Consider the following 27,899-nt stretch of genomic DNA (forward strand, 5'->3'; position numbering starts at 1 on the left):
TAAGGCATACACTTATTTAACTCTTGACACATAGTAGATGCTCAGTAAATGCATGCTGAATTAAATACATATGCTTTCTTTCCTTTAATCATCTAAAAAAATGAACCTTAAAATACTAGTATACTTTGATTTGTGATGATATTCATATGCTCACTGTTGCCTTATTGATTTTGTCTGGATGATTTGTCCATTGATGTAAGTAGGGTGTTAAAGTCCCCTACTATTATTATATTATTGTCAATTTCTCCCTTTATGTCTATTAATACTTGCTTTATATATTTACATGCTCCTATGTCTGCAAGTTTTTCTTATTCTTTTGGAGTAAGGCAGTAGTAAAACATCTTCACTTTTACGGATCAGTAAAATGAGGCTCTGATGTTCATGTAGTTGGTTAAGTGGGAAAGCTGAGAATTTGAACATGGGTCTGTTTGACTTAATCTTTTAGCTACACTAGCCTTTTAAGATTGGATGAGTCTCTAATTTTTCACCCAAATAATGAGTTGTGATTCCTACTGCATAGTGAGCAGAAAGATTTCTAGAGAGCTGAGTGAGACAGGAGGAGCCTTGAGGCCTTTGCAGAGTAAGCTTTTAACTCCCACTAGCCTCCAAGTGAGAGTACTCACCTCCCATTATCGCTCAGGGAGGGCACCGAGGGTATCTTGTGTCCTCAGGGCTGGACACAGCCCATATGGATTAGTAGAATAAAGAGAAAACCAGAAGGGGAGGCTTTAGTAATCATCTTTCAAAACAGATATATATATTCCAAATGCCTTGAGGAAGGTTTCTGGAACCTCTAGGCCTGAAGTGTGGATCTCAATATCTTGGAGAAAAAAGAATGGATGTGGGCCCCGAGCCATATTTCTCAGTTCCATCAAGTGAGTTCTGGGTGTACAAGGAGGCTAGTGAAAAGCTATTAATGACATGTGCTCTGCACTCCAGTTTTTTAAAGTCAGGTTATTGAGGTATTATTTACGTGGGCTTCAACATATGCACAGTTGTATAGTAACTACCACAGTCAGGATATAGAGCATGTCCTTCATCACAAAAAGTGCCCTCTTTTTCCTTTAGAGTCAACATCTTCTCCCAGACTCTGGCAAGAAACTGATATTTTTGTTTCCCTATAATTTTGCCTTTTCTAGAATGTCATAAAAACGAGGTATAGTATGTAACCTTTTGAATCTGGCTTCTCTCATTTAGCATAATATGTTTGAAACTTATTTGTGTTATCATGTTTTTCAATAATTTGTTCCCTTTTTTTGCTGAGTAGTTGATGCAGAAAATCAATCTAGGGAAGTAAACATTTTAACTGGGGCAGGTTGGGGGTGACAGTGCATCCCAATTTGCTTGGGGTAAACCTGGTTTATGTCTGTTGACCCAGAGTAATTTTTAATAGTATTTCCTTTTACTCTCAAATATGTCCTAGTTTGGATGATAAATTATATGGCTGTTGTAAACTGAGTGACAAGATATGTTCATAGTTCATTGCTCTATAGTGTTGTCAGTTTTGCCTTCCAAAATACCAGAGTTGTATATATTTATATTTCATATAAATATTTTGAATGGTAACTTGCATGTAATCTTATTTTGATCTTCACAAGTCTCATTTTGCATTTGAGAAAACTGATTCAGAATAGAATAAATGATTTGCCAAAAATCATGAGATTAAAAGTGATAAAACCTGCATTGTCTATCTACACATTTACCCTTAATATCTCATATTACTTGAGAGACAGTATAGTGTATTGGTTAAGAGTGGAGGCAATGGTGACAGAATGCCTGGGTTCCAGTCCTGACTCTTACCGCTTTTTTGCTGTCTGACCTTAGGCAAATTATGTAATCTTTCTGTGCCTTAATTTCCTCGTCTATAGAAAGGGCATAATATGATATAACTACAATGCCTATGGCTAGCATGTGGTAAGCTTTTGATAAAGGCTGCTGTTATTTTTAATGATATTACCGTTCTTTCATTAACACCATTGCAATAGAACCTCCCTCCCTCAACAAAAAACCTCCCTTTCCCCCATATAAAAAAATAGTACGGAATGTTTTGCTCAACTTCCTTTATAATTAAAAAAAATTATTAATCTCTGATAGCATGGTACCTGATTATGGAGGTCTTCGATATTTAGATAACTATTGATAGTTTAGTCTTGATGTAGTAAATCAATTCCACAAACTCTGTTCCTTGGTACATCTGCATCTTTCAAATTTTATATGTATTGGTCAAAATTTTTTAAATTTTTTTAAAGTAGGATGGTGGCTAAGTTTGGGAATCAGAGTTAAATAAAATTATGCAGGCTCCTCAGAGCCTTTTTAATGTATTTAATTTCCAAGAAGCAGATTTAACATCTAGCATATCTAAACTTATGTGAACAGAGTAAAACATCGATTAAAATCTATGTGGATACTCTAAACATAATTTGGGAAATTCTGTAGTAAACAGGAGGGACCTTTTAGAGATTTGGGGGTTTTGCCATCAATACCATAGCTTGCAAAGGTTGATTTATAGGAACCAGGAAGAGACTGGAGGCAGGAAAATCAAATAATTCATATAGTAATTAGGCTTGAAGTGATAGGGCTATCATTTTGACACTGGGAAAGGAAAGGTCCAAATGGGTCCGTGAAATATTTTGAAGAAAGATTCAAGAAGACTTAGTGATTGATTGGAAGGAAGGAGAGGGGAGTCAAAATAACTCCTAGGTTTCTAGTCTGAGAGAAATTTGATGGCAGTAATTTAAAATTTGGTAGCTAGGAGGGGCAGCTAGTTGTCCTGATGTAGGAAGAGATTGAAGAGGTTTGTTCTAGATGTGTTGACTTTGACCTAGCAGTGGCAGATCAAGAAGTCAGATGCATAGAAGTTAGAGGAGAGTCAGGGACTACAGAAATAACTGAAGCTATGAAAGCATATTTTTCCAATTTTAGTGTAGCGAGAAGAGAGTTGTTGAAGGAAAAGGAACCAAAAAGGAGAAAGGGAACAAGGAGAGTCAAGATAGTGCTGTGTCCTGTGATCAGAAAGATTGAGGGTGGGAAAGATGAAGGGATGAAAAAGCTAAATGGTGATGAAGAATGAGCAAAGTCTGTAGAGTTATCGTGGCTGACCTAAGTGGGCATCATCAATGCTCCAAAAGGCTCCCTTATAGCTTCAAGTAACTTTGAAGGTGCAACTTTTTCAGATAAGAGGGCAGAGTAAAAACAAGGTTATAAAGGGTTAAAGAGAAAATGGAAACTAAAAAGCACTCATTGTAGAAATTTGGCAGGAAAGAGAAGTAGAGAAAGAGTATAGAAGTTGAGAGGGGAAACCTGAGCAAGTTTGAAAGCAGAAGGAGAGGAATCAGTTCAAAGGGAGACATTGAAGATATAAAAGTGTGTGCGGGAGCTAAGTCCCAAGTGAGGTGAGAAGGTGAGAATTGAGAAAGTTAGATGGAGTTGCCCTAATTTTGGAAAAGTTAAAATAAATTCTTCCCTAGAAATGTTACCTCTATGTGGTGGCATTTACACCTTTCTCACTTTTTTACTATAAGGTAGTTATATAATTTAGCTGCCTTTTGTAAGATGGTGACTTCATTAAGTTAGAATAGTATTCATATTATGAAAATAGTTCATGTTCATTGTAGAAAATAGAGAAATGTGTAAATGAAGGAAAAAACCTACCTATAATTCCACCAGCAATAAATAACTTCTGCTAATTATTATTTTTTTTGTGTGTGGTACACGGGCCCCTCTCACTGTTGTGACCTCTCCCGTTGCGGAGCACATGCTCCGTTCGCACAGGCTCAGCGGCCATGGCTCACAGGCCCAGCCGCTCCGCGGCATGTGGGATCCTCCCAGACCGGGGCACGAACCCGTGTCCCCTGCATTGGCAGGTGGACTCTCAACCACTGCGCCACCAGGGAAGCCCGATAGCGCTCTTGAATGGATTGATTATATATATACATACAGCTTTTGAAACACCAGAATTATACTGTACATTCAATTTTCTGTCCTGCTTTTTATAATACTGTTATTTTTTGAACTTTCTTCCACGTCACAAGACATTCTTTGAAAATAGTGTTTTTAATATTCCATTGTAAGCACTGATCCCATTTGAGTCAGCTTTGGCATTCTCAATTTCTTTTTTTATCACCCTGTTTTTTAACTTGATCCAAATTCCATTATTCATCTTAAGTGCTAGATAGCAAAGCATTTATTGAGAGGCTGGTAGCTGAATTTTGGAGGAAAGAATCAGTATCCCCAGGCCCTAAAGATTGCCCCAGAAAATCTCATCTTTACCTTCTGTTTTTCTCCCCTGCACTGAAATTCTTGAGAGAAAAAGTCCACGTTCATCCTTCCCTTTCATTTTTTGTGGGGCAGCTGTGTCATGGGGAAACTTAAGATTTGTCCTTAAGCCCTATAAATTCCCTGATGGGCGCTAGAAAAGAAAAAGTTACCCTTATAGGACGAGGGAAGGTTGGAAAGTAGGGCTCCCTTATAGTTTACATTCATTTGTCCCTGTCTTGTCATCTCCTCAGAAAAATTAGCACTCTCATCTTATTTGACTTTTTTGGCTATTCAGGATTGAAAATGTTCACTTTATTGTAGTTGGGAATGAATTGGATTCAATTAATGAAAACAGAGATGTGGTAGAATGGCATAGATTCTGTGCCGTACACTCTGTCACTAACCTAGTTAGTGTCTTTGGGCAAGTTACTTGATCTCTCAGGGTGAAAAAATTAGGCTGAAGCTTTAAATTCGAAAACCTCTTTTTTTACTTATATATTTTATTACTCTGCCATAGTGGTCAGTTTTCAGCCTCAAGACTCTTAGGGAATACAGTTCACGCCCTTTGTGATAGTGAGAGTTGACTCTATGGTGGTGATTGGAAGAGAATCACTTATACCAGGAATACTAATTATTCAATATTATAATTCTTTGTATAACCATGCTTTGCTTTCCAAGGCAAGGAATGAAATTGCCTAGTGAAATTGTAGAGTTAAATACAGTGCAAATAATTGATGTACTGTAGTATATTGATGTAAAAAGAAAGCTTAAGTTAATTTGATCTTGAGCTGTAACTTACTAGAGACAAAAGTCCAGACATGTTTCATTTCTGTATGATGAGCTTTTCTCATTGTCGTGAGTAGATAGAGAGTATCTATCTAAGTAACACTTAGAACTATTTAATCCTTTGATTTGGTAGCCATTGTAATAGATTATGTCAATAGATCCCTTTTCACCTTTCTAGTAGGAGATAAGTATTATATAAAGGGAATTCATCCCTCCAACTCCTTCTACATGCCACTATTCTTCTACCTTCTCAAGAAAATACCCATAAGCAATCACTTTAATGTCTTGATTTAAGAAAATATGCACTATATCCAAATTCAGAATAGTTATCAGTTAGTACTTTTTTCTCTTCTCAATATCTCCTAGCCCTTGCTTTTATTCTCTTAACGCCTTGTTTTCTTTTATTCTTTTTTCATTAAAAGATTTGTCCTTTCCAGTTTCTGTAATCACTGCCTTCAACCACTCTTAATCCCACTGCAGATTATTCTCTTTGTGTGTATTATCAAGTGGCACTTAGAAAACACCTAGAAGCCTCAATAATTGCTTTAAACCATTTGAATAGCACTATCTTATGCTCTTGGGGAAAAGGATGTTATTGCCCAAGAAAGGTGCTACCAAATGCATAAGACATAAAGCAAAATGGAATTTGTAGTGTAAAAAATCCTTTGTAATGAGACTTTAACTATTAGAACTTTGATAATTTCCTTCTCTTTTTTAAGGCTTTACTCAAGTATAATTTACATACCATAAAATTCACCTTTTTAAAATGTACAATTCACTGTTTATAAGTATATACAGAATTGTGCCGTTATCAACCCAAATCTAATTTTAGAACATCTCTATCGCCCACCATAGAGCCTTGTGCCCATTGGTAGTTATTCCCACTCCCAACCCAGCCGTAGGCAACCACTAATCTACTTTCTGTCTTTATAGATTTTACTTGTATGGGCATTTCATATAAATGGAATCACATAATATGTGGTCTTTTGTGTTTGCCTTATTTCACTTAGCCCAACGTTCATGCATATTGTAACATGTATTAGTACTTCATACCTTTTTGTTACTGAGCAATGTTCCAGACAGATATACTACATTTTGTTTATTCATCCACTAGTTGATAAACATTTGAGTCCTTTCCGCTTTTTGGCTATTCTGAATAATGTTGTATGAACATTTGCATACACGTCTTTGTGTAGATGTAAACTCTCATTTCTCATGAGTAAATACGTAGGAGTGGAATTGCCGGGTCATATGGTAAGTCTATATTTAACATTTTAAGAAACTGCCCAGCTGTACCGTTTTATATTTCCCATGGTAACGTGTGGGAGTGCCAGTTTCTCCACATCCTTCTCCACACTTGTCACTGTCTGTCATTTTTGTTGTAGCCATACTGGTGGTTGTGAAGTAATATCTCATTGTCATTTTGACTTGCATCTTTCTAATGATGTTAAATCCTTCGCTCTTAAAAAAATGCAACCTTGTTCTTTAATAAACTATTTTAGGGAGTTCCCTGGTGGTCTAGTGATTAGGATTCTAGGCTTTCACTGCCATGGTCCAGGTTCATCCCCTGGTTGGGGAAAGTGAGATCCCACAAGCTGTGCAGCACAACCAAAAAAAAAAAAAAAAACTGTTTTAGCCTATGAATAGATGAATATTTTTCCCATATGAAAGGGGGACAGCCTATCAATAAATAAATGCTATCTTCTAGAGGAAAAAATATTCAAATCTACAGACTTAATACATATATACATACACACGTTTGTGTGTAATAAACAGGGTTAAATCTGTGGATAAAGGATTCTGGTAGTCTGCTATGAAAAAGTTAGGCTAAAGACTAAAGGTGAAAGTTGTTTCAATTAATTATCATTTTTACATAGTATAGAATGGAGATTTTACTAATTCATTCAGTATATACACATAGAGCACTTTCTATGTGTCAGGCAGTGTTTTAAGCCCAGGGAATATAGCAGTGAACCAGCAGGCAAGATCCCACTCCTCATGGAGCTTACATTTTAGTGGAGAAGACGTATGATAAACAAATAATATATGTCTAGTAGTGTAAATGTTATGAAGAAAAATAGGATAGGGTGAGAAGATAGAAGTGAAAGTAGGTGCTATTTGAGAGGAGAGGTCAGAGAAAGCACTCTGAGGAGGGCATATTGGAGCAAGAACCTAAAAATGTTGTAAGGAAGAAAGCCATAAGAATATATGAGGGGAAAGCATTCCTCAGATACAGAGTAGCAAACACACAGAGCCTTCCTTGAGATGAGAAATTTTGTAATCCATCATCCGCTGATCAGGCAAATTTAGGCCTCAGTAGACATAAAACAGCTTTGGTACATTAGACCAAGTTACTTACCTTCCCAAAACTTTATTTTTTAAAAAAAAATGAGGATTGTAATTTCTGCATCAGAGATTGTGCTGATGATTAAATGAGGTAACTCAATGTAAAGCAGCCACAGTTCTATGATATAATGATAGTAACTGTTATTTTCTTGGAAATTGTTGTTATTGTCACACTACCCATTTTAAGCTTTCAAAATTAGTTTTCCAACTACTATTCTGTAGTAAATTTTTTTGTTTAAAAATTTTTAGGATCTTAAACCAGATACTACCGTCTTAGAAATGTCATAGTCTTAATGAAACAGGACTATTCCTCCCAGCTTACAACTATTATGCTTTCAATTATCATTCTACTATATTTATTTATTTTAAAAATATGAATGACATTGAGAACTCTCTCTTTCAATTACTTTAATTTCCTAAGGTTTGTTTGTGATAGAGACAACTCCAGGTTTATTGATGAGTTGGATTCCAAAAAGTTGACATTTTATTGGTTGTTTAGTAATCAGATTACATCTTTGACAGAAACAAAGGCCTACTCTAATAGGTGATTAGTTTCCAAGCTTAGGCCTTAATAGCCTGTTTAGAGCTGATCCAGTAGTACTATTAATTGGATTTCTATGGGAAAATGTAACTTGAATCCAACTCAGGATGCTAAAAATACTTTCTTTAATTTAGCATCTTCGTATAAGAAAAAGATGGAGGGAGGCACCTTGTAATAAATGCCTGTTGTATATAGTGGATTTAAATTTATTCTTTGGATACCTATACTGGTAAATAACCAAGTTATTCCCACCTTGTAACCTTGTACAATATTGAGATATTTGGTATTTTTCCTTAAGCTCTCAGTTCCTCCTACCTGAATCCAATCCGTTATCAAAAGTCCAATTTAAGCCTTGCTTCTTCCCAAGCCTTTCCTGATCATGGTGGTTTTCAGAAATACGCTCTATCCCTCTTTGAACTCATGTAGAACTTAATTTTCTATAAGTTTAGTCTGTATATTATGTGAGGTATACAGCCTGGTAGAATTAGATAACTATCATGTGATTCTGTCATGTGTCTCTAATAGAGTAAGTTTCTTAAGGGCAAGAATATCATCTTTGTTTTCCTTTCATCATTTTGCTTCATTGACTCAATTATTTGTTTTAAATACTATATTGACTGTTCAAAACTTGTAAGCAGAACTTTATTTTCCCATAAATCCAGACACCGTTCTTAATATATTTGTATCAGATTACAAATTAATTCTTTTTTAGTAAGTGGATTTTAGAAATCTCTTCAAAGCAGTGCTCAGTTCTTTGCATACTGTATTTTTTTTAATGTATGCCTAATTCGTATCTCTTAGAATAGAGAAAATGAATTAGCTAGTTCCTCTCATGTATTTTCTTCTAGTCTCTCCAGTTTCATAGAGACTTAAAGCAGTTCGACATTTATCTTCATCTTTTTGACTGTGTATCTGTTGAGAGGGAAAAGTTTTGACTACCATTGCAATTTCCCTAGATACCTAGTTTGAATTCAGAACTTTTTGGTGGGGGAGGGAGTGCTAAAGTAAATGGTAATGTATTTTTAATTTCAAATTGCACTTGCTCATCGATGATATATAGGAATGTGATTGACTTGTATTTTAACCTTGTATTCTGCATCCTTGGTGTGATCACTTACTAGTTCCAAAAGGTTTTGGGGTTTTTTTGTTTGTTTTGGTCTGTTCTTTCAGAGTTTCTACATAGATGATCATAGCATCTGTGAACAAAGTTTTTTTCCCCCTTTCCAATCTATATATCTTTTCTTTCCGTTTCTTATTGCATTAGCTAGAACTTCCAATATGATATTGAAAAGCCGTGATGAGAGGGGACGCACTTGCCTTGTGCCTAATCTTAGCAGGAAAGCTTTGAGTTTCTCACCATTAAGAGTGATGTTAGCTGTAGGTTTTTTGTAGGTGCTCTTTATCAAGTTGAGGAAGTTTCCCTCTATTATTATTATTATTATTATTTCCCCCCCGGTACGCGGGCGTCTCAGTGCTGTGGCCTCTCCCGTTGCGGAGCACAGGCTCCGGACGCGTAGGCTCAGCGGCCATGGCTCACCGACCCAGCCGCTCCGCGGCATGTGGGATCTTCCCAGACCGGGGCACGAACCCGTGTCCCCTGCATGGGCAGGCGGACTCTCAACCACTGCACCACCAGGGAAGCCCTCCTCTATTATTATTTTAATGAGAGTATTTATCATGAATGGGTGTTGAGTTTTGTCAAATACTTTTATGGCATCAATTGATATGATCATATGACTTTTCTTCTTTAGCTTGTTAATATCATGGGTTACATGGATTGATTTTCAAATATTGAACAAGCGTGTCCCTGGGACAAATGCCACTTGATTGTGGTGTATAATTCTTTTTTGTATTGTGAATTCCATTAGCTGATATTTTGTTAAGAGTTTTTATTTACAGCCTTGAGAGATATTGGTTTGTAGTTTTCCCTTTTTTGTGCTTTTTTGTCATATTTTTGCATCAGGATAGTACATATTAGCTTCATAAATTGAATCGGGAAGTCTTCCTTGCTCTTCTGTTTTCTTGAAAAGGTTGTGTAGAATTGGTGTTCAGTCTTAAACATTTGGTTGAATTTTCCATTAAAATCATCCAGGCTTGGAGATTTCTAGTTGGGGAGTTTTAAAATTATGAATTGTTTCCTTAATAATTACAGGGCTATTCAAGTTGCTTACTTCATATTGAGTGAGTTGTGGTGTTTCTTGAGGAATTGGCCTACTTCTTTTAACTTGTCAAATTTATGTTTGTAGAGTTGGTTGTGGTATTTTCTTATCCTTTCAATGTCTGTAGCATCTCTAGTGATATCTCCTTTTCATTCCTGGTATTGGTAATTTGTTTTTTTTCCTTTGTCAGTTTCCCTGGAGGTTTGAAATTTTTTTTGACCTTTCAATGAACTAGTTCTTTGTCTTGTTAATTTTTTCTGTTGTCTTTCTGTTTTCGGTTTTATTGATTTCTATTATTTATTATTTCCTTCCTCTGCTTGCTTTGGGTTTATTTTGCTCTTCTTTTTCTAGGTTCTTGATGTGGAAGCTTAGGTTATTGACTTGAGACTTTTCCTTTTTATCCATTTTAGTGCTAAAAATTTCCCTGAGCACTGTTTTAGCTGTGTTCCACAAATTTTAATATGTTAAATTTCCATTTTCATTTTGCACAGTGTATTTTATTGATTTCCCTTGAGACTTCCTCTTTAACCCATGAACTTTTTACAAGTGCACTGTTTGGTTACTAGGCGTTTGGAGATTTTCCTGTTATTTTTTTTTTATTGATTTTTAGTTTGATTTCATTGTAGTTGGAGAACATGCTCTATATGATTTCGCTTATTTTTTTTTTATTTATTTTTTTAAGCAGAGGTCTTAGAAGCCCATATGATTTAAATTTATTTATTTATTTATTTATGACTGTGTTGGGTCTTCGTTTCTGTGCGAGGGCTTTCTCTAGTTGTGGCAAGCAGGGGCCCCTCTTCATCGCGGTGCGCGGGCCTCTCACTATCGCGGCCTCTCTTGTTGCGGAGCACAGGCTCCAGACGCGCAGGCTCAGTAGTTGTGGCTCACGGGCCCAGTTGCTCCGCGGCATGTGGGATCTTCCCAGACCAGGGCTCAAACCCATGTCCCCTGCATTGGCAGGCAGATTCTCAACCACTGTGCCACCAGGGAAGCCCTATTTTTTATTTTATTTTATTTTTTTTGGCATCTTGGAGTTTGATGTGTTTATATATATTTTTATTGAAGTATAGTTGATTTATAATATTGTGTTAGTTTCAGGTGTACAGCAAAGTGTTTCCATTATATATACATATATATCAATTTTTTTTTCAGATTGTTTTCCCTTACAGGTTATTACAAAATACTGAGTATAGTTCCCTGTGCTATACAGTAGGTCCTTGTTGGTTATCCGTTTTATATATAGTAATATGTATATATTAATCTCAAACTCCTAATTTATCCCTTCCCCCACTTCCCCCTTTGGTAACCATAAGTCTTTTATGTCTATAGGTCTATTTCTGTTTTGTATATAAGTTCATTTGTATCTTTTTTTTTTAGATTCCACATATAAGTGATATCATGTGATATTTGTCTTTGTCTGACTTACTTCACTTAGTATGATAATTTCTAGGTCCATCCATGTTGCTGCAAATGGCATTGTTTCATTCTTTTTTACGGCTGAGTAATATTCCATTGAATAAATATCCCACATCTTCTTTATCCATTCCTCTGTCAATGAACATTTAGGTTGCTTCCATGTCTTGGTTATTGTAAATAGTGCTGCAATGAACATTGGGATGCATGTACCTTCTCAAATTGTAGTTTTCTCTAGATACATGCCCAGGAGTGGGATTGCAGGATCATATGATAACACTATTTTTAGTGTTTTAAGAAACCTCCATACTGTTCTAGATAGTGTCTGCACCAATTTACATTCCCACCAACAGTATCAGAGGGTTCCCTTTTCTCCACACCCTCTCCAGCATTTATTATTTGTAGACTTTTTGATGATGGCCATTCTGACTGGTGTGAGGTGATACCTCATTGTAGTTTTGATTTGCATTTCTCTAATAATTACCAATACTGAGCATCATTTCAATTATTTCAAATTGTTGTGGTTTGTTTTATAGCCTAAGATATAGCCTATCTTGGTATATGTTCTGTGGCATTTGAAAATAATTATTCTGCTGTTGTTGGTGGAGTGTTCTATAAATATTGATTTGATCCTATTGGTTGATGATGTTATAACTTTGCTGCATTTCTGTCTATTTGTCCTATCAGATGTTGAGAGGGGTTATTGAAGTCTCCAAGATTATTGTGGATTTGTCTGTTTCTCCTTTCAGCCATGTCAGGTTTTTTTTAATAATTAAACTTTATTGAGCTCTAATTCACATACCATACTTCACCCACTTAAAGTATATAATTCAATGACCTTTAGTATATTCACAGAGTTCTGCAGCCATCATAATCAATTTTAGAGCATTTTCATCACCTCCCGAAAGAAACCCCATACCCATTATAGCACTGCTGGACAACCACTAATTGACTTTCTGTCTCTAAAGATATGCTTATTCTGAACATTTCATATAAATAGAATCATACAGTATGTGATCTTTCATTTCTGGCTTCTTTTCTTTCACTTAACATAGTGTTTTGAGGTTCATCTATGATTGACCATATATCAGGACAAAAATTCATTTTTATGGCTGGATGATATTCCATTGTATGGATTTTATTTATTTACCACATTTTATCCATTCATCAGTTGATGGATGTTTGGATAGTTTCCAATTTTTAGCTCTTACGAATAATGCTGCTGCTATGAACATTTGTGTACAAGTCTTTGTGACAAGTTTTATTTCTTTTGGATGTATATGGTCATATGGTAACTCTTTTTAAACTTTTGAGGAGCTGCCAAACTGTTCTCCAAGGTGACTGGATCCTCTTACATTCTCACCAACAGTATGGTGTTATCTGGGCTTTTGCATTAATATTCATCAGTAAAATTGGTCCATGGTTTTATTGTGCAATCTTTATTATATTTTAATAACACTGGTATACTGGCTTCTTAAAAGAATTTGGAAGCTTTTCTTATCTTTGGAACCACTCTAAGTTACTACCATAGTGCTACATTACACTAATTTTTACCCCCTTATTTTAGAAGTTATGATGAAATTGTATGAATTTGGATTTAGAATACTCTTTAGCCATATGTATAGACTTTAGTTCCAGGTACCAAATGTCTGTATTTTCAAAAGGGGAATTTAAAGAGGGTGCCACTCCAGAGAAGTAATAGTGGACCCAAAGACAGAACTGATTAAGAACATTCCCCACTGGATCACCAAGGGAAAGCAGCAACATCACAGATGAACCAAAACAGTATTTCATTCATATGTATTCCTTCAAACAGATTATCTGACCAACCTTGTTGATTTTATCCTGAAATAAAATTAATTTACATTCTAGTCTAGGAATAAGGCTAGGAGAAAGGTGAGGGAGAAATAAAATTAGATCTCAATGAAATTTTTACCCCAGAAGATCTGTAAGATTGATCAACTACATACAGTTGAGAGTTGACTGTAGGTGAGATCCTATCTTTTCTTTGTAAGTACATTATGTATATAAAATAAACAAGAGAATACGGTGGATGGAACTGGCTTTAATGAATGGAAATCTGGACAACTTTAAAACAATGAGCACTACAGTATTTAATGAGAAACTTTCAGAGAGAACTCTAATTCAGTAGTTCCCAGGTGAGGTCTTCAGACCAGCAGCATGAGCATCACCCAAGTGCCTGTTAGAAATGCAGAGTCTCAGGCCCCACTTCAGTCTTTCAGGGGATGGGGCCCAACAATCTGTATCATAGGGAGGTCCACAAATGATTCCGATGCTAAAGTTTGAGAACTGCTGCTCCAGCTTATCACTTCTATGTTTCTAGGCTGACTTTAAAGCTGGTCCCATCCTCTGGCTCCATGTTTTTACCTGTAGTTTAGCCGAAATAAACTTATTTCAGAGTCCAAAAGGAAGACATTTGCCTAATTTTAGGAGCCCCTGTGTTGGTGACCAGAATATTCTATACTGGTTAAGGAGGACTGGTAAACAGTTTTGAGACCTTGGAATGTAAGGTACTAATGAATTATTTTACTAATTATGTTTTCCATTTCAAATATCTCTGATTCTATGATTATGTAAGCTGATTAACTTACATAGTAGCAAAACAAAGTGACAATAAAAAAATTATGCTAATTTAATAGCAAATTACAACTATGTGCCTTTTGATATGAAATCATAAAATTAATTATTCTTGGTGTTTTCATTTACCTTTCTTCTTTTTTCTTTATTTTTCAAACTTATAAACTTGCAAGCATAGTGCATTTTAACAGAGGAATTTTGCTATTTCTTGCCAATTTCAAATTATAACTTCCAGCCTTGTCAGTTTTTGCTTCATGTATTTTTCACCTGTGTTGTTTGGTGTGTACATATTTAAGATTGCTATGTTTTCTTGATGGTTTGACCCTTTTATTTTTATTTTTTTATAAATTTTATTTATTTATTTTTGGCTGCATTGGGTCTTCGTCACTGCACATGGGCTTTCTCTAGTTGTGGTGAGCAGGGGCTACTCTTTGTTGCAGCACGTGGGCTTCTCATTGCCGTAGCTTCTCTTGTTGTGGAGCACAGGCTCTACGTGTGCAGGCTTCAGTAGTTGTGGCGCGAGGGCTCAGTAGTTGTGGCTCGTGGGCTCTAGAGTGTAGGCTTAGTAGTTGTGGCGCAGGGGCTTAGTTGCTCTGCGGCATGTGGGATCTTCCCAGACCAGGGCTCAAACCCGTGTCCCCTGCATTGGCAGGTGGATTCTTAACCACTGTGCCACCAGGGAAGTCCTGGCTCTTTTAAATTAATATTTGCATGATACATCTTTTTCTTCCTTTTACTACTTTCTTTTTTCTCCTGTGATGAGAACTTTTAAAGATCTATTAGGATCTTTCTTCTATGTTCTACTTTCCTTTATCATTATATTTGAAATGAATTTCTTATAGACAGAATATTGTTAGGTCATGTTTCTTAATGTACTCTGCCAATCTCTGTTTTTTAACTGATATGTTTAGAGCATTCATATATAATGTAATTATTGATATGTTTCTGCCATTTTATTTTTTGTTTATGTTCTCTCCATTTTTTTGTTTCTTTTTTCTTGCCTTCCTATGAGTTATTTGTACACATTTTAAACATTACATCTCAATTTATCTATAGTAGTTTTTACTATGTTTCTTAATAAAACAGTAGCAATAGCTTCTAGCAATGGTTCTAGGTATTATGTTACACATCTATAATTTATCACAGTCTACTGATGGCATCATTTTACAAGTTTGAGTAAAGTGTGGAAACTTTACCTCCCTTTATATATCCCTTTGCCCTTCCGCACTTACAACATAGTTGTCTTAAACATTCTTCTACATATACTTTGAACCACATCAGATAGTGTTATAATTTTTGCTTCAAACATAATTTACCTTATAGTTTTCTTTTTGTCTCCTTGATGTTCTAATATTCCTTCTTTAATTTCCTTTTATTTGAGAATGTCTTGGTTTCTCCTTCATTCCTGAAGGATATTTCCTCCACATAGGAGATTCTGGGCTGACAGTTCTTTTCTTTTGTCACTTGAAACATGTGCCACTGCCTTGTGACTCCCTCAGTTCTCTCCATCTCCTCTCTAATGAGCCCCAGGTATTATAACTCAATTTCATTTATGTGATGACTTCTCCCTTCAGTCTGTTATCCCGCTCCAATTGTTGTCATGTACTCCTGGTGCACAGCCATCATCCTGGGATCTTTGTTCATAACCATCATGAGAATTCCCTTCTCATTTCTCTTGTTGGCTCTCCATTTCTTGTATTTCTCATTTTTATTATTTCTCAGATTGCTGCATGAAGAATTTTTTTTGGAACTTTGAATTTCTGAAGATTTTTTTTCCTACACTTGCACTCAGGTGGTGACTAGTCTGGATATAAAATTTCAAGTTTCCTAAGAATTTTGAAGGCATTGTTCTATGCCTTTATCATTTGTATGTGACTTAGTTTGGATTTTAGGGGGAGTTTGTTTATTGTATGTTTTCCCCTTCTCTGGCTTCTCTGGTGCTCTGAAATGTGACAATGTGCCTTGTAGGTCTATTTTCATCTGCAGTGCTGACCCTCAATGTGCCCTTTCAGTTTGGGAATTCATGGCCTTCAACCGTGAACAGTTTTTAATTCTTTGCTTTCTTATTTGTTTTTTTCTGTACTCTTTCTGAAATTCTGTTTATTTGAATGTTGGTCTCTATAAACCAATCCAGGTTCTTTTAAAAAATCTTTTTACCCTACGTTCTAGGAGATACCCTCAACTTCTTTTCCAACTTCTATTGAGTTTTTCTGCTATCTTATTACATCCTATTTTTAATTTCCAAGAGTCTTTGTCAGCTTGTTTTTTTCTCATTTGTGTTTCATGGATGCAATTTGTTCTTATCTCTAGAGGATTTTTTGAAAGTTGGGTTTATTGAGATGTTTACATGCAAAAAAAAAAAATCATGCTATTAGAGTTTTGACAGGTAACTACTACCATAATCAAGATATAAAAAGTTCTTTGGGGACTTTGACCATCACTGATGTCAGTATTTTTAGGAGTGTGTGTGTGTGTGTGTGTGTGTGTGTGTGTGTGTGTGTGTGTGTGTGTGTGTTTTCCTCTGGGACTGATCAGAGTTCCCAAAGAAGCATCTTCAGTACTCTTTCCCTGGAGTATTTAAGCCTGGCTACAAGCCTCTGTGAGACATGTGGTAGAAAGAAGGTTAGAGGTCTTAACATTTAGTATGTAAACTTTCACTTGATCGCCCTGTTTAGAATATGTTCCTCTCACCCACATTTGTGCCTGGTGTTTCCCATCCCAAGGACTCTTGTTTTAGATTTTCCATACAATAAAACTCCAGTTTTTTACTGAAATGGGGAAGGGGATCTAGGACTCTTAACTGTGTCTTAAATGGACATTCATTCATTGTACTTGTTCTTAAGCCCACCTTTATCCCACTTTTTGAGGTCCTTAGTATTGCCAATTTCTGAACCTTTGGGGGATTCTGCTTTTCACCTTTCCTCACTGATGCTTTAGGATTTTGCTTTCTCAGATCTGCTAAGTCATTTACCACTTATGCTTTGCAGTTTCCAAAATGTTGTTGCCATTGCCTCATCTTCTATTCTTTGCCCTTATGGGGTTTATGCCTTTAAAATCTTCTTTACTGTCATTGTAATAGGGTTTCAGGGAAAGGTAAAAGTAATTGCACGTGTTTAGTCCATTACCTTTAACTAAAAGTCCCCCTTTCTTTCAAAGACAAAACAAACAAACAAAAAGCTTACCTTGTGCACAGAACCCTTTATGATCTAGCTTCTGCCTATCTCACCAGCCTCATTTCTCACTCTGCTGCAGCACACCCCCAGCCTAAGCTCTAGTCACATGCATCTACTTAACACATTGCCAGGCAAATCATGTTGCTTCATGCCTTTCAGTTCTACACATGCTATTTTCTCAATGTGCTATTTGCCCTAGAAGACTTTTCCTCAGTGGAGATTTGCTGACTTGCATGGGTGCCCCTCTGTCAGAGTGCTTATTGTATTACTGCAATTATTTATTTACTTTTTTTAAAGTCTCATCCTAGAGGTTTAGTAACCTGGGGGCACAAGTGGATGGGCTGTCCCTGAATTAGCCGCAAGAAATCGTAAAATACCCTGAAATTGATTGCAGAATTTCCTGTGTTCGTGTATATTTTTGGAAAATTCTCTAAGACAGATTTTTTTTTTTTTTTTACTAAGAATGTGTATCAGAAAAACCTGTGGGGAGGGGCAGGGAGGGAGAGGGAGGGAGAGGGATGGAGTGGGAGTTTGGTGTTGGTAGATACAAACTATTACATTTAGAATGGATAAACCACAAGGTCCTAATGTGTAGCACAGGGAACTATACTCAATATCCTGTGATAAACCATAATGGAAAAGAATATTAAAAAAGAATGTCTCTATGTGTGTAACTGAGTCAGTTTGCTGCACAGCAGAGATTGCCACCACATGATAAATCAACTGTACTTCAATAAAAAATTTTTTTTAATGATAAAAATACCTGTGGGGCTTTTTAAAAATATAATTGTTTTGGGCTTTTTTCCTGATACCTGCTGAGTTATAGTCTGAAATTAGGGCCCAGAAAGATGTATTTTCAGAAAGCTTCCTAAATGATTCTTTAGAACAGGATCGCTGTCTGTCATCTACATTAACTCCAGGGCCTGGCATATAATGAATGCTCAATAAATGTTTAAAACAAGAATGAGGGAGGGCTTCCCTGGTGGCGCAGTGGTTGAGAGTCCGCCTGCCGATGCAGGGGACACGGGTTCGTGCCCCGGTCCAGGAATATCCCACATGCCGCGGAGCAGCTGGGCCCGTGAGCCATGGCCGCTGGGCCTGCGCGTCCGGAGCCTGTGCTCCGCAACTGGAGAGGCCACAACAGTGAGAGGCCCGCGTACCGAAAAAAAAAAAAAAAAAAAAAAGAATGAGGGAGAAACTTGGTTTTCAGGGCATGACCTGAAGTAAATTTGCTATGTGAAACCTGAGTGCAAGTGGGAAAGTCACTAACATCCTCTGTTACATAAATGAAGTCACAGCATCTATTTTCTGCCCTTTGGATATAATTGGAGGAGCAAAAGAATGTGGGTTATATTTTTCAAAGATGGAAGAAAGCTAGCTGCACGAATGAAAGAAAAATTTAAAGGTTGGGCATAAAACAAGTCAGATATATATAGTCTGATTTTGGTTCCCCTGGCTGCTTATGGTTGTATACGACCCAGTGATTTGCTTCCAAAAATTTAGGCTTCCGTGCATTTGAATTTCAAGATAGCACTACTATTAGACCTGATTTCATAAACTTTAATAATATATGGCTAGTGATATGGAAAATGGGGAGATTGACATGTTGTGTTGGCAAAAAGTACATGCCATATTATTGTAACTGGTTGCAACTTAAGAATGAGAACAGAAAGAACTTTACTGGAATCCCCTGCCTTGTGCTTCCTCTATGTTTAAGGCTTTTAAAAAATGTATAACTTAGAACTACATTCATACCTCAGAGATATTGCAGGTTTGGTTTCAGACCACCTTAATAAAGCAAGTCACACAAATTTTTTGGTTTCCCATTGCATATAAAAGTTATGTTTACACTATACTGTGTGTAGTTTATTAGGTGTGCAGTAGCATTATGTTTAAACAAATGTACATACCTTAATTTAAAAATACTTTATTGCTAAAAATTGCTAGCCATCATCTGAGCCTTCAACAAGTCGTAATCTTTTTGCTGATGGAAGGTCTTGCCTCAGTGTCGATGGCTGCTGACTGATCAGGGTGGTGGTTGCTGAAGTTGGGGTGGCTATGGCAGTTTCTTAAAATAAGACAGCAGTGAAGTTTGCTGCATCAATTGACTCTTCCTTTCACAAATGATTTCTCTGTAGCATGCAGTGCTGTTTGATAGCACTTTACCCACTGCAGAACTTCTTTCAAAATTGGAGTCAGTCCTCTCAAACCCTGCCGCTGCTTTATCAACTGAGTTTGGCAATATTCTATATAAATTCTTTCCCGTCATTTCAAAAGTTTTCACAGCACCTTCACCAGGAGTGGATTCCATCTCAAGAATCCATCTTCTCTGCTCATCCAGAAAAGGCAGCTCCTCATCTGTTAAAGTTTTATCATGAAACTGCAGCAATTCAGTTACATCTTCCAGCTCCACTTCTAATTCCAGTCCTCTTGCTATTTCTACCACATCTGTAGTTACTTCCTCCACTGAAGTCTTGAACCCCTCAAAGTCATCCATTAGGGTTGGAATCAACTCTTCCAAAATCCTGTTAATGTTGATATTTTGACCTTTTCCCATGAGTCACAGATGTTTGTAATGACATCTAGAATGTTGAATCTGTTCCAGAAGTTTTTCAATTTACTCTGCTATAGCCTTACAAAATATATTTCGTAAATAATAAGACTTGAAAGTCAAAATTACTCCTTGATCCATGGGCTGAAGAATGGATGCTCTGTTAGCAGGCATAAAAACAACATGAATCTCATTGTACATCTTCATCGGAGCTCTTGGGTGACCAGGTGCATTGTGAATGAGCAGTAATATTTTGCAAGGAATCTTTTTTTCTGAGCAGTAGGTCTCAACAGTGGGCTTAAAATCTTCAGTAAACCATATTGTAAACACATATGCTTTCATCCAGGCTTTCTTGTTTCATTATAGAGTTCAAGTAGAGTTGATTTATCATAGTTCTTAAGGGCCCTAGGATTTGGGGAATGGTAAGTGATCACTGGCTTCAACTTAAAGTCATCAGCCACATTAGGCCCTAAGAAGAGAGTTAGACTGTCCTTTGAAGCTTTGAAGCCAAGCTTTGACTTCTCTCTTAGCTATGAAAGTCCCAGATGGCATCTTCTTCCAACAGAAGGCCGTTTCATCTCCATTGAAAATCTGTGGTTCAGTGTAGCCACCTTCATTCATTATCTTAGCTAGATCTTCTGGATAACTTGCTACAACTTCTACATCAGCACATGCTGCTTCACTTTGTACTTTTATGTTATAGAAATGGCTTCTTTCCTTAAACCTCATGAGTTAACCTCTTAGCTTCAAACTTTTCTGCAGCTTCCTTACCTCTCTCAACCTTTATTAAAGAGAGTTAGGTCCTTGCTCTGGAATAGGTTTTGGCTTAAGGGAATGTTGTGGCTAGTTTGATCTTCTATCCAGATCACTAAAACTTTCACCATGTCGGCAATGAGGCTTTTTCGCCTTACCATTCATGTGTTCACTGGAATGGCACTTTTAATTTCCTTCAAGAACTTTTCCTTTGCGTTCACAACTTGCCTAACTGGTGCAAGAGGCCTAGATTTCAGCCTTCTCTCTTTTGACATGCCTTCCTCACTACGCTTAATCATTTCTAGCTTTTGACTTAAAAGGAGAGACTTGCCACTGCTCCTTTCACTTGAACACTTAGAGGCCATGGTAGGGTTATTCACTGACCTAATTTCAATATTGTTGTGTCTTAGGGAATAGGGAGATCCGAGGAGAGGGAGAGAGCGGGGAATAGCCAGTCAGTGGAGCAGTCAGAACACCCACATTTATCAGTTAAGTTCACCATCTTATGTGGACAAGGTTCATGGTGCTCAAATACAACTACAGTAGTAACATCAAAGATCCCTGATCACAAATCGTTATAACAAATATAATAATGGAGAAGTTTGAAATATTGTGAGAATTACCAAAGTGTGACACAAACATGAAGTGAACAAATGCTGTTGGAAAAATGGTGCCAATAGACTTGCTTGATGCAGAGTTGCCACACACTTCCAATTTGTTAAAAAAAAAACAAAAAAACACAATATCTGTGAAGTGCAATAAAATGAGGTATGCCCACATGTCCTTTGCTTTACTTGTAAGCCTCTTTTATATAGCGTAGAGCTGTTGTATTTTTATGTGTGTTAAGGAAAGGATCAGGCTCGTTTGCTTTTTGTATTTTCCATTTATTATTTTTATTTTTTGTCTAGGTATTTAAGAGATTATGGCATCTGAAACCCACAATGTTAAAAAACGCAACTTTTGTAATAATATTGAAGATCATTTCATTGATGTTCCTAGAAAAAGGGTCTCTAATTTCACTAATAAGAACATGAAGGAGGTAAGTAAGTCCATGGTTTCTAGGAATGGGTAAGACAGTATCTCAGTCTGTTTGGGCTGCTACACAAACAGAATACCATAGACTGTGTGGCTCATAAACAACAGAAATTTATTTCTCACAGTTTTGGAGGCTGAGAAGTCCAAGATCAAGGCCCTAGCAGAGTTGATATCCAGTGAGGGCCCACTTCCTGGTTCATAGATAGCTTTTCTCTACTTCCTCACATGACAGAAGGGGAGAGAGAGAGAATTCGCTGGGCTCTCTGTTATAAGGACACTAATCTTATTCATGGGGTTTTACTTTTATGACCTTATCACCTCCCAAAAGCCTTACTTCCTAATACCATCACTCTGGGGGTTAGGATTTCAACAGAGGAATTTTGGGGAGACACAGTCATTCAGTTTGACACAATTTAAACTGCTAAGTCTATAGATACTTCTGGTTATTAAAGTGTTTAAAAAATGGGAGGTTGACAGTTCTGCTCAATCTGCCAAAATTAAGTAGAATTAATAAAATAATTGAAATCTGTATTCCAAAAGCTCTGAAAACTTTTTGGTGGTATATTGTTTTGATATAGTATAATTTGAATATTTTAATTTAATTTTAGAGGAATCACAGAGATGCTTTTTGTTCACCCATTGCAAGGCTCATTAGCACTGATATAATTTCTTAAAATTCAACTCATTTATTTAGCACTCTGTATATATAATATGTGACTAGTAGCGTGGAAACTAGCCAGATGGGTATGTTGCGTTGTTAAAAATACCTACATACAGTGTTGTTGTAACCAATGATTGAGAGTACAGCATCAGTACAGTAAGAGCTTTAATCTGAAAAATTTAATAGTTCAATTTCAGACTTGTTGACATTAATCACAAAGTTTACATAGCTTTGTTAAGGAACTTAAATATGCTGCAACTATCTACTTTTATTTTTCAGGTTAAGAAATCTCCAAAACAGTTGGCTGCTTACATAACTAGGTAAGAGCTTCTTTAAAGTTTGTGGGAAACAGCAAATATTGAAAACTGGGTAAGAGTGAAAATGGGGGGGGGGGGAGTATTGTCTTTTAGTATAATAATACTAATTTATTGTCAAACAACTCCTTTGTGCCAGGTACTGTGCTAAATATATCAATATTAGATAGGTATCATTACCCCAAACAGTTGATGAGTAAAACTAAAGACTTGTGATTTCTTTAGGATTGTACATCCAGAAGGTGGTAAAAACGGCATTTACTGTCAGATCTGCCAAACTCCAAAGGCGCTTTCTACTAAACCACTGGTTCTCAAAGTGTGTGATCTGTGGACCCTGGAGGTCCCAAAGGCCTTTCAATGAGTTTGTGAGGTCAAAACTATCTTCATAACAATACTAAGACATTATTTACCTTCTTCATTTCCACTCTCTTACAAGTGTACAGTAGAGTTTTCCAGCAGCTACATGATATTTGATATCACAATATATGGAATGCAGAAGCAGATATGAGGATCCAGCTGTCTTCTGTTAAACCAGATATTAGAGATTTTGCACAAATGCAAAACAGTGCCATTCTTCTCACTATATTTTTTGTTCGTTTGTTTTGGAAAATAGAGGATTTAAAAAAATATATTCTATGTAGTATGTAATGAGTTTATCTTTTTCTTTTTCTTTTTTTGGCTGTGCTCTGAGGCATGTGGGATCTTAGCCCCGACCAGGGATTGAACCCATGCCCTCAGCAGTGGAAGTGTGGAGTCTTAACCACTAGACCACCAGGAATTCCCCCGAGTTTATCATCTTTAAAATTGATTAACAAATTTTCTGTTTTAGTTTCTGATTCATCAAATATCAGTAGATATTGCCCACATAAAAAAAATTCTTTTGAGACCTCAATAATTTTTAGGAGTGCAAAGCATCCTGAGGTCAAAACATTTGAGAACCATTATACTAAACCATGAGATGTGCTCAGTAGTATTTTATCTTATTCAAACAAATTAACTGTACTTCAGCTTAATCGAAATAAGTGTTCTCTTTTATATTAAAATATATATTCAGACTTGCCTGATTCAAATTAAAATATTCGAACTTGCTCACTTATTCTATCACTTTGTTAGAAAAAGATTAGGTGAATGGAAATTGTTAAAATTTTCATACTCCCTGAATGCCCTGTAGTTCGTTTTAAAAGCATCTAGTTATTATGCTTCTTCATTTTTTTTTTTCCTCTTTTGGTGTAAAGTACCATCCTTTTCATTGTTTTCCAGATGGTTTATAATTTCCCTTTTATTTTCCTCTTCAATCTAAGAGTTAAGATTTTAAAAAATTATTCTGCTTACTTCTAATTTTAGTGGATTGTGATCACAAAATGTGGCCTACTAAATCTTTCTCTTTAAAAACTTTTAAAGGTTTTCATATGGTTCTTTTTCATTTAAGAAAATCCATTCTTTTTACAGAACAGTTGGACAAGCTGTGAAAAGCCCAGATAAACTACGTAAGGTGATCTATCACAGAAAGAAGGTTCATCATCCTTTTCAAAATCCTTGCTACAGAAAAAAGCAGTCCCCCAACAGCGGGGGCTGTGACATGGCAAATAAAGAGAATGAGCTGGCTTGTGCAGGCCGCCTCCCTGAGCAAGTGCGGCAGGGTAGTCGACCATATCTGGTTAGCCCCAGTGATTCTGGTTCTTCACAGACAGAAAGCCCATCATCAAAATATAGTGGGTTTTTTTCTGAGGTAAGTCATTTATATAAGCTTAACTTTATTCCTGTTTTAATACTGGCTTTTTCCTTTGCGATAGTCTACTAGCAAAATAGTTCACTGCTGATTAAATTCAGACTATTTGAGAGACTGTAACACCCTGAGACAATTTTCTAGATTAATTAAATTTGAATCAGTTGTTTATTCCATTTTTCCAAGTTAATGATATCTGAGATGGAATGAAATGATTAACAAGCTGCTGTAAATATCCAGAATGGAAAGTTGGCCAGTAGAGACTTAAAGAAAAGGAAAAGAAGAAATCTTGCCTAACAAGTGAACCACGAAAGCCAGTTATCCAGGCACATTTTGCTGGGCTCTCAAAATTGCCATTGGAAAGTTTTTTAAGGCAAACCTGCTTAGTTTTGCTGTTCTTCTGGCTCAGGCAAAGTTAGTTGTTTGAACAGGTTCACGGGAATTGTTTTGGATGATAGAAATGTTCTAAAACTGGACTGTGATGATGGTTGCACAACTCCGTAGATTTATTAAAAATCATTGAATTACGTATTTTAAATATGTGTGAGTTTTATGGTATGTAAATTATACCTCAGGAAAACCATTTTTTTAATGGTTATTTGAAAGAATGGTTTGTTAAAATTTATAAACATGAGTTTACAATAATAATTATTACATGTTTATTGTATATGTTATAGAAAATAAATCCAAAGGAAAAAATTATCTGTAATTTCAACATTTGTAAATAACAGTATTAAAGTTTTGATGTGTATTTTTTCTCCATATTGTTTGATAATTTGATTTTTATGTTTAATAAATTTGAATATTTTTCCATGTAATTAAAATAACACTTCTACAATTTTTTCCCTTCCAGTTTTATTGAGATATAATTGACATACAGCATTTTAAAAGTTTAAGGTATACACATAATGGTTTGACTTAACTACATCATGAAATGATTACCACATTAAGTTTAGTGAACATCCATCATATATAGATACAAAATTTTAAAAATGGAAAAAAAATTTTTTCCTTGTAATGAGAACTCTTAGGATTTACTCTCTTAACAGCTTTTATATATAAAATACAGCAGTGTTAATTATATTTACCAAGTTGTACGTTACATCCCTAGTGCTTATTTATCTTATAGCCAGAAGTTTGTACCTTTTGACTGTCTTCCTCCAATTTCCCCTCAGCCAAGCCACGTCCTGCCTCTGGTAACCACAAATCTGATCTCTTTTTTCGTGAGTTTGTTTATTTGTTTGTTTTGATGTGTAATAGACCTACAACACTATGTTAGTTCCTGGTGCACAGTGTAGTGATTTGATATTTCTGTACATTTCAAAATGATCACCACAATAAGTCTAGTTACCATCTGTCACCATACAAAGATATTATATAATTAATAGATACATAACATTACATTGATTAAATTACCTTAATTTCTTTAACTATGACTTGGTAAACTTAGTATTGTTTCTATCTGGCATGACAGTTTGAAAAGCATTTTCTGTGGCATACAAGCAAAAAAAGAATCTTTTTATATTTAAATGGTCATAAGTATGTAGATGAATGAAAATGAGCATCATACGTAGGATAATAATTACAAGTAAATGATACAAAACAAAGATAGAAAACAAAGTGTTATAAACTAAAACCATAATGAGATGATGCAAAGATTCCATTTGCCAGTGGAAGTGTTCCTGTGTAAATAAGATCCTGGGGGAGTTCCCTGGTGGTCCAGTGGTTAGGACTTGGTGCTTTTACTGACGTGGGACTAGGTTCGATCCCTGGTCAGGGAACTAAGATCCCGAAAGCTGCTCAGGGAGGCCAAAAGAAAAGATTCTGGAGTAATAGAAAGTTAGTAATGCTAGGAGAGATGAAGGAAGTGTGTATGGTATCTGTGAGAAAAGAGGGAGCAAGGAGAATTTAATAGTGAATTTTTTGAGCCCTGGAGAATAGGATACCTACAGGTACCTAAACCTTAGTGTTACAGAGGATCACTGTCATACTAAGTCATTCACAAATATTTATTGATTGCTCCCTGCTGTGCAGTGCATTCTGCAGGCTCTGAGAAATGGATTGGTGGGTGAAAAACAGACACTACCCCTACTTTCATGTAGTTATAGAAGTGATGAGGCCGACACAGATCAGAAAATCAAAGAAACTACATACCCTGGAGGAAAAGAACATGTGACTATATAGTCCAGAAATCTGGCCTAGATTGGGACCTAGGTTGGTTCTTCAGTTGAACTGAGGGAATAAACATTCTCAGTGAAAATGCCTTAAAGCTGCAGTTTCACATTTGTATTAGTGCCGCAATGTGGCATTTTTTCAAGGGCTTCCTTTAACCTTGCTCCCATTTCACTACTTTTCACAAACCTGCATTAACCTCAACTAATGGGTTTATTGATTGTTCTTTTGTTGTTTCAGACGTTTTTTCCTGATTGACTAGTGCCTGCTCTAAAAACCTAAATTTAAAAGTGATGCTATATTATTTTGTCAAAGTTCAAATATACATAACCTTTTCACCCGACAGTTGCACTCCTAGGTATATACCCAGAGAATTGAAAACATAAGTCCACACAGATATTTATGAACAGATGCTTATAACATTTTATAATAGCCAAAAGTGGAAACAATCCAAATGTCCATCAATGGACTATGGGTAAATAAAGTGTCATATTCCATACAATAGAATATTATTTGATCATTAAAAAGGAGTAAAACACCAATATGCTACACTGTATATAAATCTTGATCTTTCACACATCATGCTATGTGAAAGAAGCCACACACAAAAAAAGGCCACATATTGTATGATTCAATTTATGTGAACCGTCCAAATTAGGTAAAGTCATAGGGACAGAAAGTAGATTAATCGTTGTGAGGAACTGTAGAGAGGGGAGAGTGGAGTCCAGAGTTTCTTTTGGGAGTGACGAAAAGGTTCTAAAATTCATTATGGTGGTGCTCGCACAACTCTGTGAATGTATATACTAAAAGTTACTGAATTGTACATTCAAAATGGGTATGTGAATTATATCTTAATCTGTTATTGAAAAAAATTGGATCTACCTGTTCCAGTTCTAAAATTAATCCTACAGAAGGTTTTGTACAAGTGCACGTATTTATATACATAAGGATGTTCATTGATGCACAGTTTTAATAGGGAAAAACTAGAATCAATCTAAAATTATGATACATAAAGACTGGAGAATATGTAATTGTTTTTTAAAAATGAGACTGATCTATGTTCTGACGTTGAAAAATCTTCATAATGTGTGTGAAAAAACAAGGTTTTCAAAAATATAGATATTAGAATATTTTAATTTTATATCTACCTAATTTGTCTTTGTCTAGAAAGTGGTTTGAAAGATACTTACCAGTCTGTTAACTGTGATTACTCCTGAGTAATGTTAGTTGTTTTTGTGGGCAAGTAGAGAATATTCACTTTTTATTTTATAAAGTTTTGTGCTACTTGAACTTTTTACAACAGGAATATATTACCTTAATTATACAGAAAAAAATGAATGAATTTAAATACTTGTCACAAAACTTAATTTCTGTGGTTCCCTACTCATGCTGTTCAGCTGGTAATGACTAGCCT

The 27,899-nt window shown here is 36.0% G+C and overlaps 1 protein-coding gene across 6 annotated transcripts in view; it reads left to right on the plus strand.

The window, feature by feature from the left end:
- KATNBL1 (katanin regulatory subunit B1 like 1) overlaps positions 1-27,899 on the plus strand; it is a 63,925-nt gene that overhangs the window by 29,803 nt on the left and 6,223 nt on the right. For 4 of the 6 annotated variants that reach the window (XM_067742071.1, XM_067742082.1, XM_067742092.1 and 1 more), the window contains 4 exons: positions 21,486-21,616; positions 22,553-22,593; positions 24,037-24,316; positions 25,489-25,536. In XM_067742071.1, coding sequence (XP_067598172.1) covers positions 21,500-21,616; positions 22,553-22,593; positions 24,037-24,316; positions 25,489-25,536 — 486 coding nt within the window. In that variant the 5' untranslated portion in view covers positions 21,486-21,499. The remainder of the gene's footprint in view (positions 1-21,485; positions 21,617-22,552; positions 22,594-24,036; positions 24,317-25,488; positions 25,537-27,899) is intronic. The other 2 variants (XM_067742101.1, XM_067742105.1) reach the window with 2 other exon arrangements.

Source organism: Pseudorca crassidens, chromosome 1 (assembly GCF_039906515.1).
Source record: "Pseudorca crassidens isolate mPseCra1 chromosome 1, mPseCra1.hap1, whole genome shotgun sequence".
NCBI classification, from domain to species: domain Eukaryota; kingdom Metazoa; phylum Chordata; class Mammalia; order Artiodactyla; family Delphinidae; genus Pseudorca; species Pseudorca crassidens.